This window comes from Lemur catta, chromosome 10 (assembly GCF_020740605.2).
Source record: "Lemur catta isolate mLemCat1 chromosome 10, mLemCat1.pri, whole genome shotgun sequence".
Taxonomy (NCBI): Eukaryota; Metazoa; Chordata; class Mammalia; order Primates; family Lemuridae; genus Lemur; species Lemur catta.
The window spans coordinates 20462270-20478668 of NC_059137.1; the positions used below are offsets into that span (position 1 = coordinate 20462270).

Consider the following 16399-nt stretch of genomic DNA (forward strand, 5'->3'; position numbering starts at 1 on the left):
TTTACTGAGCAAACAAGCGAATGGACAACAGCCGTAATGCCAACAACCAAGATGCTCCCCGGGAAAGAACATCACTATGTAATGAGCATTAGGCCCACATTTCATTTAACCCACACGATCGCACTATTATGACCATGATTATTTTCTCTATTTTTCAGACAAGCAAAATTCAGGCTCAGTGGAGTTCAGTGATCTGCCCCAGGTATACAGGGAGCAAGCGGTGGAGCTGGGACTCAAACCCAGGTCTGTGTGATCCTTAAGTGACAGTGGGTTTGAGCTCAGGGAACAGGAGGGTTTTGCTTACCGGGGGTCCAGGATCTCCGGGGGTCCCCACATCACCAGGCATCCCAGGGTGACCCTGCCAAGAAGAGAGAAAGGGGGAGCAGTCATCCCAAACGTCTGGGGTACACGGTGGCAGAGGAGAACAGAGCTGTCACCCGAGAAGCAACAGGAGAGGGCAAGAGGATGCAGACTTACTCCTTACCATCGTCCCCTTGGGTCCGGGTGCGCCTGGGGGTCCCATCATGCCGCGATCACCCTGTGACAAAGAAAGCAATGTGGGGAGGTCACAGCTATGGCTGTGGGGGCCTCTGGCAGGGGGAGGTGCAAAGGAACATCCAGATGCCCAAGGAGGGGCAGGGGCTGCCCAAGGCCTCTAGAGCCCCTGTCTGGTGCATGGCCACATCACACAGGTGGGACTCTGGGGTTTCACTGAGCGGAAACCAAGACCCCAGCGAGGCCAGGGAGGCCTCTGCACCCCATGCCGCCTGACCCGCAGGGAGCTCCCCTCCAAGGTCGGTCCTGATTAAGCACGCGCTCGTTACATTGTCCCTTTGATCCTGGCCCACACTATGTGGTCCTCATTAGGCCTGGCATCCCCTGGGCCGGGCCTGCTAAGGCAGAAACCACAAAAGAAGGTGTTTCTTCCACTCTCCTCGCTCCCTGTCCAAACCTACATAAGACGCTGGAGAATCAGAAATGAAATGAAATTCATTCCCTCTCGACCAACGCAGGCTGGGCAGAGTTGGTGGGTGTAGCAGACAGGGCTCGGCCGGAAGGCAGGGGCTCTGGGTTCAAATCCTGGCTGTTTCTGTGAGGCCCTGTTTCTTATATCCACCTAGCCAGCAAATATTTACTGAGCACCTACTATGTGCTGGGCACTACATGCCAGACCCTGAATCTACACAGTGAGCAGAAATAGACTCGCTCCCGCAGAGCAAGACGCTCAGAGTTTTGGGGGGGAGATGGAAGCTGGAGCAGCTGCGGTGAGGGCGGGGGTCACAGTGATAAGGCATGGCAATGGGGGATGTGACCCCCCTGGGGGCAGGGGTGGTCAGGGAACGCCTCCCTCAGGAAGTCTGCTTGAACCAAGGGCTGGAGGATAATTAAGAGGTGTCTAGGCACGAGGGCTGGAGGCAGGTGGGAGTAGGAAGAGTGTGTCTGGCATGGGAATGGCATGGGCGATGGTTTGCAGGTGAGGAGGGACATGGGACATTTGAGCAACAAAAGGCCAGAGTTGGCTTTGACACTACACTGCAGTTACGTAAGATGTTCCCACTGGAGGAAACGGGTGAAGGGTATGCGGGACCTTTCTGTGCTATTTTTTGCAACTTCTTGTGAATCTGTAATTATTTCAAAATAAAAACTTTAAAAGGAGGAGGAAGAGGAGAGGAAGGAAGAAGAAGAATGGGGAGGGGAGGGGGAGAAAGGCAGAGGCCAGAGGGTCTGGGACGCAGAGGTTGACGTGGAGGCACAAGATGCACCTGGACAGGTAGGCGGGGCCGGACGGGGGTGGGGTCTTCCGCCCTCTGGACCTCCGTCTGCCCACCCAGCCAGTGGGGATGACACCGGCTCTCCCAGTCAGCCTGCTCTGGGGACCAGAGAAGCCCAAGGGAAGACAGGTGCTGGCCAGGGCCCGTGGGGGGGACACGGGAAGCCACAGGCTGTTTCTGAGCCGGGAGCCAACATGAGACTGAGTGTCTCAGGGGGCAAAGCGTGGCCTTCGGTAATGAACCATGTTCAAATCCCAGCTCTGCCCCTCACTGTCTGGGAGACCTTGAGCAAGTCCCTTTCTCTATTTGAGCTTCTGTTACCTGTAAAACAGCTGCTCGGGTGGTTAACAAGGAACCTAGGGAAATGCTCATCTTTCATCTTTTTAAAAGACCACTGTCCCTCCCTTCTGTTGTCTGCCCCTCTGCAGAGCCTGTGGGCAGCGTGAGGGGCCCAGGTCACATGCACCAGTGGTTGTCACACAGAACTCTGACTGTGCTTGAGGGTGACAACAGGAGGGCATCGTGAGCCCTGGGGGGTGGCGGCAAAGGCGGTGATGGTCCTTGGAGGGTCGGGGTGTTGAGTCAGGACAAAGGCCGGGGGAGGGAGGTCTTGAAATCCCCAGGTCAAAGGGCCCCTTCGCCGTTTGAAAATTTCGAAACACAAGCTCTATTTGTGTGTCATCTTCCCCCCGGATACAACTTACCTTTTCTCCCACGATTCCTGGCTCCCCGACCAGACCAATGAATCCCGCAAGTCCCTGTGAGAGACAGTTGCGAAAGCAGGAGGGGACAGCGTGAGCTCGGGACGCGCTGAGTCTTCAGAGCAACTCACCGCCTCCCCTCCCTCTGGCGCTCGCGCTCCCAGGTGTCTCCTGCCCGGTGCCTGGTGATCCGGCCAGCTGCCACCAAGGAGAGCACTGCCTCTCTCTGGGCACCATCCTGACTTCCCTCACTCCGCCAGATGGTTCTGGTTTCGGAGCCAAGCGGTGGGGCCGCTGCCAACATCCCTGGGAGCGCCACACATTCTTCCCGTGCCAGAAGCAGGCTGGGAGGCTGCCACGTTTGGAGAGCTGGGGTGTGTGTGTGAGAGGGGGGTGGCCCTTAAGCTGTGCTGGGAAGAGGCCATCTGTCCCCATCTTTTGGGACTCTGGGGTGTTTCGAAGAGAGAAACAAACCCACTGGCTACGATAGAAATACCGTAACAGCCTCTGCCAAGAGATCTGATTGCAATCTGGGAAGTGGGGGCCTCTTCACTGTCTTCTGAAAGCCTTCCTCACTTCTTCCTGAAAGAGCACACACACACACACACACACACACACACACACACACACACACACGCACACGCAGTGGCTCCTGTTGCTCTTTTTAACTCCACTGGGTGATAACTTGCCTCTGTATTCCAGGGGCTTCTCCTAGGTGGCTGGGCAGGCACACACATGCATAGCATGAGTGAGCAGCCTAGAAAGGTCTCCCAGGAAGGTAGGCCGATTTCTTGTTCAGGCCCTACCCTCTTCGCTGCTAAGGAACATGCAAGCTGAGGGGTGGAAGGGGGGCCTTGTGTGGCTCAGGAGTGTAAAAAGTGGCTTTGGAAGAACCCAGACTTGCAGCGAGGAGATTCTGGGAGAATTAGGAAAAACTGAGGGATGAGCGGATCTGTTCCATAAACTCTGCTTCCTCTCCCCCAAACTCTGGCCAGACCGACATGAGACCTTGCCCAGCAGCAGACCGGAGGCCGTGCACTCAGGCAGTAAAGCCAGCCCAGCTGTCAGTCAGCTGGGGTGAGAGCGAGCTGCCCAGTTCCCAAGGGTTAACTCTGAGACCCACATTTCCTTATCCGAAGACAGTGTGGCAGCTTCAGCCAGGACCACACGTGTCTTGCTTCTGCAGCCTGAGATGTCACTGGTCTGTGGGCTCCAAAGCCCACGCACCCTGAGGCTGTGAACAGACCTCCCTTCACCCTAGCACCATCGATGCACATGGGGGGTCCCAGGCCTGCCCTTGCTTTCCTGGGCCCAGAGACCCTTCCGGAGTGAAGTATGAGGTAAGAGGGTCGAGGCACAAGGTATGAGGTCATGGCTAACATGTCACAGAAAATAACCAATTATTTGACTTCCACAACAACTTAATTTTAAAAACTTAATTAGAGCATTTTCAAGGTGATAGCAATATTAATAACAACAGCTTCCAGGTATTCAGCACTTCCTATGTGCAAAACCCTGTTCCTGGCACTTTATCTACGTCACTGTCATCCAGTCTTGAGGTGAGTGGTGTCTCCGAGCCTCCTCTGCAGAATGGGAGACAATGAAGTTCCTTCCCTGCCTCCTGGGGTTGTTCTGAGTGTTGGAGACGATGTGGCACGTCCAGCCGCTCCATAAAGCTAGATCTCTCCCCGCCCATCCTCATTCACAGCGAAAGGGCACGAGGTAAGACAGCGGCCCGAGCTCCCCACAAGGGAGCAGTCAGACGTGCAGAGGATGCCGAATGAAGGGAATAAAAACCGCTCTGTTCGAAGCCCCTGCCCGACTGGCCCAGAGAAACAGAAATTTCATAGCTACTTTAAATTTATGAGTTGTTGGGTCCTGGAAGACAGGCAGGTCATAAACCTCAAACGAGAAGCCAAACGGGGTCCTAATGAATAAAGGCCATACAGTGAGTTCCCCGGTCCCTACCCCCGCCCCTGGAACTGCACCCCCACGCCAGGCACTGTCCCGGAACATCCTGGCAGGCCTGGACGGGGCCGAGGCAGGTCCAGGGCAGCCAGCCCCAGAGGTCCAAGGCTTCCACCGGGCAGGTCGGGTGGAGAAGCAGCTCTGACAGCCGCGGGCATGGCTGGCTCCACTCAGGCTGGCAAGAGGGCACAGGGAGGGGGCAGCACTGTCGCCTACAGCAGGCACTGCGGCAGGCAGGATCTGAACCCCCAGTTTTGGGGAGGAGGCTGGCCCAGTCCTCACATTGCCTCCAGATAAAAGATCATTGTCTGCTGTGGGAGTTCCTCTCTCTCTCTCTCCATGCCTTGTCTCATGTAACATTCTGCTAATCGCTGGGTGTAACTGAGAACAGGACAGCTGTGGGTCCTCAGCCGGACCAGACAACTCAGGGTTAGGTGCTGACATGCTTGGCTTGCCCTGCACGGAGCTGCTTGAAGGCCAGCCCATGCCTCGTCCCCAGCACCTAGGACAGGGCCTGGCGAGCAGTCTGCATTTTAACGGTTAGATAAATACCAGGGCTCAGGAGGCCAAAGAGTTTCTCAGCCCCAGGGGCAGGTCTTGGGAACGCAGCAGCCCTCAGTGTCAGTCTTGGCTCTGACAGTGATATTACTGCCTGTGAGATCTTGGGCAAGTGACTTAACTTCTCAGAGCCTCAGTTTCCCCGTTTGCAAAATGGGGATTATAATACCTATTGCCATAGGGCTCCGGGGGAATTGCAGGTGATGGTGTATATCGTGTTTGGCCCAGGGCCTGGGATCTAACAGGTAACTGACAAATGTAGCTGTTACTATGATTATAAGGCGGTCCTGTGGCCTGAGTTTCAGAACTCTTCCCTGGGGATCCTCTAATTCTGCAGTGGACGGGAAGTGCCTGCTATGGCAACGGCCAGCGTGGTACCTGAGTGTGCCTTATAGCAGCCCCGGGGGTCCAGCTCTGCCTCTCTTTCCTGCTGTGGTCCAAGCTGCCTGGGCAGCAACTGGGTGCAGCAAGTAGGCCCAGGCAGCGTTCCCACCTCTCCTGGCCCCAGCTCTGTCACTAGCCCACTTGGTCACACTGGTCAAGCTGCTTCTCCTCCATGAATGCCAGATTGCCGAGGTAGACTAGAATCCAGGGCTTCTTAACCTTGGGTCTCTGTCAGGCACTAGGGGTGGAATTCAGGTCCACGAACTTGAATGGAAAAAACCACAACTTTTATTTTCATGAACCTCTAATTGAAATTTAGCATTTCCTTCAAATATGAGTGTGAAGGCAACAAACCACAATGGTATTGTCAGTACCTGGGACCATACCAGAAAGTGACAGGTCACATCACAGCATTGCTGCAGAGACCTCAAAATACGCTATGGAGGCTTGTCACCACTTCAGAACTGACGTGGTTGTTAGACCTGCTCCTAGACCTCATTATTTAATGCATTAATAAAGAAGCATGTATATGAGTATATCACATTTTAACATATTTTCATAATTGTATTTCAATATAACTGGTTTCCTTTGTAATCCTGTGTTTTTTGTTTTACGCATTTAAAAACTCTATTCTGAGTCCAGGTGCAGTGGCTCACACCTGTAATCCTAGCACTCTGGGAGGCCAAGGCGGGAGGATTGCTTGAGGTCAGGAGTTCAAGACCAGCCTGAACAAGAAAGAGCGAGACCCCGTCTCTACAAAAAATACAAACATTAGCTGGGCATGGTGGCACATGCCTGCAGTCCCAGCTACTCGGAGGCTGAGGCAGGAGGAGGATCACTTGAGCCCAGGAGTTGGAGGTTGCAGTGAGCTATGATGATGCCACTGCACTCTAGCCGGGGTGACCGAACAAGAGACCCTGTCTCCAGAAAAAAAGAGAATGACACAATAAAAACTGTATTGTAAGAAGGGGGTCCATTCCAGGCTGCCAGCAAAAGAATCCAAGGCACAAAAAATGGGTAGGACTCCTGGATATGCTGTTTCCAAGGACCCTTTGTGTCCTGACAGTCTAGGATTCTGAGTATCTATTTCCCGAGGGCCTTGTCATTAGCATAACTATGAAATTGAATTTGCTGATCGTATTGCCTTTTTCCACCCCCCCAGCCCCCCGCCCCATCAGGAAATATATCCAGGCTGCGGCAGCTTTTCCAAACTCCAGGGCTTCCCACAGAATGTGCTCGAATGACACTGGAAAGATTTCAAAAATCCAGGCCTCCTCCTGCTTTAATTTCTTTCTTCCCCTCAACAGATGTTGCGGGCCTGGTGAGGAAGCCCATCGTGTGCGGCTCTCACGCCACTGACGGTGCTTCTCAGTGCAGCCAAACTGCTCTGGGTCCCCCGCATCGCTCCTCCTTCCCGCTGGGGGAAGCCCCTTCCAGGGTTCTCGAGGTGAGGTGTGTATTTAAAGGGGTGGGGGAGATTGCCACCTCCGGGCTCACAGGTTAAGCTTTCGGGAGGTGCCAGGGCGGGAGAGGAGGACGGAAGTCACGCCCCTGTCTGTGCAGCACTCAGAGCTGTTCTCTGGACTTTGATAACTGCAGGTCATCAAACCTCCTTGCTAATGACTAGTTGCGACCTCCTCTCTTCTTGGCCTCGCTTCCCAACCAGCCAGAGCCACTGGGTTGAATTCTATTTTCTTTATAGTTTAGGGATGCCTGGACCAGGAACTCCTGGCAAGCAAGTGGTTACACTTCTCTGGCCTTTGACTTCCTGCCCCATAAACGCAGTTGTGAAGGGCTCCGCCACTTTTAACATCCTGGGGGCGAAGTCACATAACCTCTTTGGGCAAATGCACCAAAAACATCTGTGCAGAGCCTGGCCGTGGGCAACGGCCATCGTGACTGTGATTCATGGCTTCCTCAGTCAGGGCCTTCTGCTCTCTGTCACCGTCCACATCAGTGACAGGGGAGCCAACCTACTTCTGGAGTTGTTCTGAGAATGACACGAGGTGGTGCACATGGGATGCTCAGCAGAGGGTGGCACACGGGAAGGGCTCAGTACATGGAGCCCCCGTGTCCACAGACTGTCACTAACTTACCTGCTCACCCACGGGCCCCGGCCGTCCGGGATCGCCTGGCTCCCCCTGCAAAGAAACCAAAGAGGATGGATTCGCATGGAGACGGGAGCCCAGGCCTCTCAGGGAACGCTCCCGGGTTACTGGCCTTAGTTGCCATCGGTGGGGATAAACCAGAGTCTGGCCTTGGTGACCCCAAACAAATGGCAGGGACAAAGGGGCATTCGGACAGAAACTCTGGCCCCAGACATGACTCCAGTCACCCATTCCCTCTGAGTGGCTCTTGACACATTACTCAGCACCCTGATGTGTGTATCTCATTTGGGTCCTTCAACAACACATAGGATTTTGTGGATGGAAACTGAGGCCCAGAGAGGTGAAGTGACCTGCCCAAGGTCACACAGCAAGCAAGAGGCAAAGCTACAACTGGAACCTTGGTCTGCTTGGCTGAAATGCCCACCCCAATGTACCAGGCTGTCCCACTGCAGGAAGAGCAGGGAACGGGGAGTCAGGGCACCCGGGCCCTAGACCTCAACACACCCGAGCTCTGCCACCAGCTCACGGGTGACTCGGTGAGTCTCATCTCCGCTCTGGGCTCAGCCTTCCCCGCTATACGTAAGGGAAATCAGACTCGCTTGTCTTCAAGGCTATTGCCTGCTTGCATATTTGGTGGCCTATCATGGCCAGTTCTGTCCCCTGCCAGGGTGGCTCCTGCTCCCTAGGTGGCCACAGCTGCCCTGGTCTCCCCACAGCAGGCCCCTGGGATAAATCCACCCAGACTGGGTCACCGCTCCCGCCACAGAAACCCAGCTGGTGTCTGAGGGAGAGAGGCCGAGACCTCAGAGGGCAGGACCTGGGCTCAAACGAGCCAGGAGTCTGGATGGAAAACGGATGTGGCTCATTGCTGCCCTGGCGGGAGTCTCGTCCTCCTCCCAACTTCTCGGCAGACCTCATGCTCTTGGAAACCAGAGGGGCCCGGACAGACCGTGGGCCGTTGCCCCAAAGGGCAGGAGATGGGAACGACCTGGGCTCCCCGGCCCTGTCCTGACCTCCTGGGGGTCTGCCCATCTGTGAACCTGACCCATCTTCGCTCCCCAGAATGGCTGGAAAAATCCAACCCTCAAGGGGTGTCCTTGGAAAACCATCAATAGAGGCCACCCATGAGTTGACGATCATGACTCTCCTGCCCTGGGCCAGTTCGTTTTTGATAACTTCAAAAACAAAACAACCTTTAACAAATGGAATACCTATTTGTTGTGCATAATGGGGACAATACAGAGGCCCAGAGAAGAAAATGAAAATCCCCTGTTATCCCCCCATGCAGAGATAACATAACCCCCCGACAACCCTGCAGCCTCTGCCCTGTGTGTACAGGAGCAGGCGCTACCCAGCCCTGCGGCAGACTCGGACTTCAACATCCGTCTTGCAACCTGCCTGCTACCCCTGTCACCGCCCCGCACACGGCCGCCTTCCCATCCTATAAAACACCCGTGACGCCGTGCTGCAGGGCTGTGCTACGTCCCATTACTTGAATGGTCCCCTGCTGTTGAACATTTAGGTTATGTCCTTTTTTTTTTTGGTCTATTATCAATGCTTTGTGATAAATGAGACCAATTTTTCTCCCTTTTCACAACTGACCATGGGATTCAGAACTTGTCCTGGAGCCCACATATGGTGGACGCCCTCTGTCCTCTTGTCCCCAGGCATCTCTAGGTCCCCTCACCTTCACGCCATCCAGGCCGGGCCTCCCAGGAAACCCCTTCCTGCCAGGCTGACCCTGCAACAGAGAGAGAGGTGAGTGGGGGAAGCTGGGCAGGGACAGCATTGTTGGGGTCCCAGGGCTCTGAGGACCTGGCATGGGGTCTCCATGGCTGCCGAGAGCTACAGTGCCCCAGGAGGGCGGGGACGTAGAGACCTGATGCCACCAGGCAGCCAGCTGTCCTGGAATGGGGAGGGTCTCCAGCTGCATGACCTCAGGGAAGCCTCCCCTCTCCCTGGGCTGGTGTCCTGTGTAAATGGGGATAATGACACCTGCCTTCAGGGAGTGAGGAAGAGGAAGGGACTCGAAAGAACTTCAGGGCACAGGGCAATGGAGTTTATGCTCGTGGTCCTCAAAATGTGGACATTTCAGGAGGTTCATGAGGACCACGGTATTTTCCTAATAACATTAAGACGTCTTTTGTCACTCTAATTCTCATGAGCATAAGTGGCATTTCCAGGGCTGCACGACAGGCGGTATTGTCAACAGACTGAGCTCAGAAGCAGACCCAAGAATCCAGCTGCCTTCTATTAAGCCAGGCATTAAAGGGATTTGCAAAAATGGTAAAACAACGCCACTCTTTCCCCTCAATTGTCTGACTTTGGAAAATATAGTGGTATTTCATAAAAATATTTTTATTGACATGAAATGGGTTTGTTATTAATTTCAATGAATTAATAAATTCAGTTAAAGTTTGTCGGTTTTAATTACTATATCAGCAGATGTAACCCACCCAAACAAAACTCTCTGGGTCCTCAGTCACGTTTAGGGGTGTAACGAGGTCCTGACACCAAAATCTCATCAACTGCTGGTTTATGCAACTGCTGCGATGAAGGTAGGGGTGGAACAAGCGAATTCTGGAAGGCTGCTTGGAGCAGTGGGAGAACTCGGGCTGAAGCACCTAGCACGTATGGGGTGGGCAGTGACATCAGTCATGCCGGCTCTTCTCTCCTCTGGGGCCTATCCTAGTCCTCTCTCCGGCTGGCCCAAGGCCCTCACTCATGACCTCTTTCCACAGCACTGGCCAGATGTTGGCCTGTCTGTGCACAGCTGGCTCAGCTCCAACAAATCCCACCTCCCCCAGGCCAGTGACACTCACCTCCAAGCCAGGGGCCCCTGGTGGCCCCATGGGTCCCTCATCTCCCTAGAGTTGGGAGACACGAGAGAGGAGAAAAGGAGAAAGTTAATCCAGTGAGACTCTTGGAGAACTTGTCCTGCAAGGAGGGAAAGGGGTGGAGAGAGGACAGGCCTTTTGGACAAGGAGAAATGGTGAACCTGGCCCACCTGTCTGTTCCCCCCCACCCGGGGCAGGGGCTCCACCAGTCACGGTCTAGAGGCCAGGCCACAGAGTGACTTCCAGTGGCTGGGGACCCCTGCGATCATGACAGTCCTGGGCAGGAGGGTCACAGCCCACCATGTGCTGGGAGGAACAGAGCTATAGACTGCAGCTCAAAGACACGGGCTCTGTTCCAAGTCCCACCATGGACTCGCTAGTTAGAGTGGAGAAGACCCTATAGTACAATGACAGGTCTCAGTTGAGTTCCTGGAGAACAGCGATGACGCCTCATTCTCTCTGGCAGGCACTCCCTCCCCTCCGCCCCAAACATCACTTAGGATGGTTCAGTGCCTTGTGGATGTTTGGTGAACCAATGAGTGGTTCGTGAGTGATGAATCGATGGGGATGTGAGAAGTGGCAGACACATGAAGGGCTTCCGTGGGTGGTAACGTGAGTGCAGACAGAAGCACGTGGCTGGGCCTGTCCTTCCCTCCTCTCCCCTCCCTTCCCGCTTCTGGCCGTGGGGCTCTCCAGACTCCCCCACCCCACCCGTGGCCCCCTCTGGCATGCCAGGCCTGACCAAGGGGCTCCCTCCAGAGGCGCCCCCCCCACCTCCTCTCCCCCAGTTTCCAGGAAAACAGACCTACGTGGCGGCTCCCAGAGCCAGCGCTGGGACCCCGCCAGACCCAGAGCCAGCCCCGAGGAGGGATCCATGTCAGCTGGATGCCCGCCTGTGGTCGCGGTGAGTCCGGGCCTCCCACACCCTCACCCGGGGCTGTGTGTCACGGGGCCCTGGGGCCTGAGCTAAGGGGGGCAGGGCAGGGGGGCTAAGGAGGGCCCCGTGCACAGGAACAATCAGGGGCCCACCTGAGCAGTGCCCACCTGGTGCTCCCACAGGCCCGCAGGGACCCTTCCCAGTCCCCTTCATCAAGTGCAAGGAAATAAGGAATCTTCCCTGGGCCGCTTGCTGACTGGGCAAGTCGGGCAACTCTCTGGGGACGCCCAGGGAAGTGAGCCGCACAGGACCTATGTCACAGCTATGGGCTCAAGCAGACCTGGCTCTGCATCGTGGCCCTGCCGGCTACTAACCATGGGGCCCGAGATGGTCTCTACCTCTCTGGGTCTCGGTGGGCTTACCTGTAAAAGGCAGCTGACAACTCCCACCCTCCCATCGATGCCCCGATGAACTCTGCTACTGCCAGCAGCAGCAGCAGCCCTGGGAGAGAGAACCCCAGGGCAGAAAAGGTCCCTGGAAGGGCCACAGGGCGGGGCCACAGAGGACGAGCTGGAGGGAGAGCCTGGGCTGTGTCCTGGCTGAGGGGCTCTGGCTCCAGGCTAAGGCCATCGGTCCCCAGGACAGGGCAGGCTGGGGGCTGTGGTCAGGCTGGGAGGGACAGTGGGTACATGGGTTGGGGGGGCAGGGCCAGACTGTCTCACCTCGGGCCCCAATTGCCCACGGGGTCCCGGCAGGCCTCGAGCTCCAGGCTTACCCTGAGGAGAAGAGAACAAACGGGGTCTCAGAGGCGGCACCTCCAACTCCACCATGAGCCGGCCAGACACCCCCTACTTCCAAGCCAGGCAGCCAACCCTGCAGGCTTGTGGTTTCTGTAGAGCTGTCTGCCCCTGCAACTGGAGCGGCCCTGGGCAGGGACTCACCTTCGTGCCTTCTGGGCCGTTGTCCCCAGGGGGGCCAATGTCTCCTGGGAATCCCTGAGAGGAAGCAGAGAGCAGGGTCACTCACGGGGGCTGTGCCACGATCCTGGGCCTTGGAGGGGGCCTGACCTGGGTTTCCATCCCATCCTGCCGGGACGGGACCAGGGCCAGGTCAGGGAGCCACCTGGATCCCACAATCCTCAGTTCTAAAAAAAAACAGGGGTCGATCGTGGCTCCAACCCCGACACCTCGGAGAGGCTCTGAGAGAATAAAACGAGATGGTGCAGGAAGGCATTAAGGCCATCACAGGCAAGGTCATATGCAAAGTCGTCTGACCCAGAATTCTCCAAGGCCTGAGTTGTGGGTGTGCCGGCACAGGGCTCTCCAGCACCAGCCACGCCCTGCCCTGAGAAGTCCCGTCCTTGGACTGCAGTGATCCTGCAGATGATGCTTTCTGAGTTTGCTCTGACTGTGAAAGCGTTGGAAGGTGCTGATTTAATTAACCTCAGTTCCTCCTATAGGAAGCTGAAATCCCCGCTATATCCTGGCCCAGAGAGCTGGACTCTGCCCTGTGCCTCCCACAGAGGCCCCTGCTGCTGCAGGGGCCCGTCCCATGGGATGTACGTGCAGAGGAAGGTTCTTCCTGGCAAGGAGCAGAATAGCCCCCCTTCCCCCTCACCCTCGTTCTGCCCCCCAGCGCCCCACAAAGCACAGGGCTCCCTCTCCCCACAGTGGTCTTTGCACAATTTGGAGGCCAGTCACCCCATTCCCAGAGGCTTGCCCTTCTCTGTCTCCTCAATAGCTTCTGGTCAGGGCCCCGGGCACCTCAGCCTGGCTGCCTCCAGCCGTCCAGTCTCCATTGTTGGTGACCACCAGAGCCCCCATGCTTCTGTGGGTGTGCGTTGACCAGCACGAGCCAGTAAAGGAACATCTCCTTCCTTGTTTTAGGTGTAATGCTTCTGTTAATTCAGCCTAGAACACCATTAGCTTTGGGGGCAGTTCTACTACTCCTTCAGTTTCCTGCCAGCTAGAAATCAAATCCTTTTTTAATGAGTATTTGTGACCAAAATGCACCCTCCCACCTTGTCTTCCTAAGTTGGCATTTCTTCTTTCTTCCTCTTTTAACCTTTAAGTAACTCTATTAAATTCCGGCTCAAACATCTTCTCACCCTTCTCACTGCCAAAGGCAAGAGTGGTCCCGAACTTGGAGCTAACACATGAAGCCAAAGCCCATTTATTTTTCCTTAAAACGAGAGGCTCAAAATCCCGTCCTGCCACCCCCTCACTGTGGGACCCCCGGCAAGTTTCTTAGCTTCTCTGGACCTCAGCTTCCTCATCTGTAAAATGGTGCCTGGTAACACCCACCGTTCAGGGCTGTTCTGCGGGTTAAATGGAACAATGCAAGCATATTTTGGAGCCTGGCACCTAGTAAGTGCTCAATAAAAACCTGCATCCAAAATGATTCTGGGTCCCATGTCCTGGGAAAACAAGTCTGCCTGGGGGGGTCCATCTCCAGTGAGAACTTGGTGCTCAGGATGCTGAGCCGATTCTCGCGCTCACGTGCATGTGATGGCCCCCCTAATGAGTGGGAGAGATAATTCACCCAGGGGGCTGCACAGCTGGAGCCCCCCCCACGGCCTCTGGGTGAGGGGCAAACAACCAGGGAAGGCGCTGACACACTTATCAGCTTCCGCCCGCAGCGGAGCAGAGCCCCCTCCCGGTTCGAGACTCGGCCAATCAAAACAGGACACAAGATGGGAGAGGCAGACTCCGGATGTGTCCGGGACCCAGGACAGGGCCAAAGGAGGCCTCATTGCTACTATGTGGCTACTATGACGCTGAGGAAGCCGCTTTCCTGCTCTGCGACTCAGTTTCCCCATCTGTAAAATGGGGGTAGTAATCTCTCTCGTGTGCGGCTGCGGTAGCGATTCGGCAAGTTCTCATCCCGAAGCCACGACACGGCGTCCTGGCACCAGGAGGTGCCTGACGAGTGTGAGGGAGCGTGCTTTCCACCGCGGGCCAGACTGCTGGGAAAGCCGGCTGTCCGGAGAGCCTTTTTCCACAGTGACCAGAGGAGGGAATCAGGGCCACGGAGGAGAGGCCAAGTGCTTTTGTCTAAAGATAGGACTGTGCCACGGCCAAAGTCAACACAGCGCAGAGTCAGAACTTGTAGTTTTAGGAAACATTCCCTCATCCAGCCAGGCGATACCAGGAGTGCTGTTTGCAAGGGTCTGCAGAACCTGCAAAGCCAAACTTTTGTCTTGGATGCGGGGAGCTCGTGAATGAAGACGACCCAGAGGCCAGGGGACTGTGGGTGGGTGGCTCCGGCTGGGGTTGGCCTGGGTGCCGGTGACCTTAAGACTGACCACAGCCCTGGCTCCTGCTCGGTCCGGTTCTCCAGACACGGGGACGATAGAGGGGTCCCAGGAAACTCAGCCAGCTTATTTCAGCCACTATACGTGAATTCCGAGTTGATGATTCAGGTGTAGCCTACCTGTGCTAGTTATCACACCTGTCCGAAACTCTCTGGGTTTCTCCTTACTCAGCCAGAATTATTAATTGCTAAATCCATCCTTCCTTATTTGTTATTCTTCATTCAAAAACCAGAATTTTGCATTTACTTCCTGCTCCCCATACCCGGGAGCTCCGAGCTCTGAGCTTTTCCAGAGCAGCTGTGGGTTAGGAAGGTTCTAGAGCTCAGATGCGGATGCTGACAGTGGAGAAGGCCCTGTGAGGTGGCTGTGGAGCACACAGGACTCTCCTGAGGATTTTACTGGAACCACAAAGCCAGGGTGGTGACAGAGCTGGGCAAGAACTCTGGGGCCAGCTTTCTGTCCCCTCTGCCTTTGAGAGCCCCGGGGCAATACGGGAAGAACAGATGGCTGATCTAGGAATTTCTACACTTGGTCTCATTTCTCACTTGCTGCGTGACCTCGAGCAAGTCCCTCCCTGTCTCTGGGCCTCAGTTTCCCAAGGGCAACACCCAGTCCCAGCTGTAGCCAGACAGAGAAATAGGGCATCACATACCTCAGGTCCAGGGGGCCCAGGAAACCCAAGAGATCCTTTGTCTCCAACTTTGCCCTGCGGAAGAGGAGAGAGTTGCAGGGAGGCGGGTAAGCCAGGGCCCAACCTTCCACCCGACCTTCCACCAACCCCTTCCATTATCCTCCTGGCTGTGGGTGGCTGGAAAGTTCAGGAACATATGAATAACCTAGACAATGAGAAGGAGCTATTGTTTAAACTCTGCCTCCTACACTTACTAGCCATGGGACCCCAGCAAGTCACTTCACCTTCCAGAATCTTAGTTTCCCCATCTGTTAAACAACAACAACAAAAAGGGAACAATAATAATTCTCTAACTCCTGGGGTTGCTGGCAACCTTCAAAGGAACGCAGTACACAAAGGGTCTGACACACAGTAGCACTCCATAAATGACACCCTGCTGTGACTGGTGGCATTGCAACTGTTTATAAGGTGTCAGGAGCCGCAGGCTCCCACAGGAGCTTTCTCAGCGAACGAGGCCTGTCTGTGGTGCTGGGTGACTTGCTCCCCCTCTGGGCCTTAGTGTCCTCATCTGTAAAATGGGCAGATGCCATTCTTGCCCTGCTCTGCTGGGCCCCCAGGGCTGTTGCAGGAGGAAATGAAGTCTTGGGTATGGGCGTCCCCAGCCACATTCCACGAGCAATTGGAGAGAGTGCGGTTTCGGGGTGCTGGAGGAGGTACTTACCAGAGGCCCTGGCTTCCCCCGTGCACCGGGGAACCCTGGTAACCCCTGGCTCCCCTGGAAAAGACCCAGAGCAGACCGGGGTTAGTGAGGAAGGGAAGCGGCCAGGTGGACGGCTGCCTGGTCCTGCCGCCGGCCCAGGCCCGGGAAGGCCCACCTTTGAGGAGCGTGAACTCCACTGCGGGCTGCAGCCTGGCACCCCCGCAGGCCGGGCCCCAGAGACGCTAAGGCGCAAAGCAGCCCCCGTCCTCACCAGGAACCGAGGCCCCCGGGGCTGCCAGCAGGCTCTGTGGCGCCCTGTGCACCCGGGGACTCTGGAGACACGGCCCAGCAGAAGCAGCCAGGCCCGCCGTGGCTCACAACCCAGAGACACTGAAGCCGGGTCAAGACAGGCCAGAGAGTAGGGAGGGAAGGGGGGCTGCTGGCCAACATCTGGGCCTCGTTGACTGGCTGGGAGAGGTCCAGATGTGGCCACATGGTGCCAGACACAGGCAGAGAGGAGCCGGTCTCAGCAGCCCCACAGCTGGGCTCT

At 55.9% G+C, this 16399-nt stretch overlaps 1 protein-coding gene across 3 annotated transcripts in view; it reads right to left on the reverse strand.

Annotated features, from left to right (window-relative positions):
• The window catches only part of COL27A1 (collagen type XXVII alpha 1 chain), a 131318-nt gene that overhangs the window by 46520 nt on the left and 68399 nt on the right, over nt 1-16399 (reverse strand). For 2 of the 3 annotated variants that reach the window (XM_045563546.1, XM_045563548.1), the window contains 10 exons: nt 15871-15924; nt 15171-15224; nt 12147-12200; nt 11928-11981; nt 10314-10358; nt 9179-9232; nt 7480-7524; nt 2477-2530; nt 485-538; nt 305-358 (listed from right to left, as the gene is read on the reverse strand). In XM_045563546.1, coding sequence (XP_045419502.1) covers nt 305-358; nt 485-538; nt 2477-2530; nt 7480-7524; nt 9179-9232; nt 10314-10358; nt 11928-11981; nt 12147-12200; nt 15171-15224; nt 15871-15924 — 522 coding nt within the window. The remainder of the gene's footprint in view (nt 1-304; nt 359-484; nt 539-2476; nt 2531-7479; nt 7525-9178; nt 9233-10313; nt 10359-11927; nt 11982-12146; nt 12201-15170; nt 15225-15870; nt 15925-16399) is intronic. The other variant, XM_045563547.1, reaches the window with a different exon arrangement.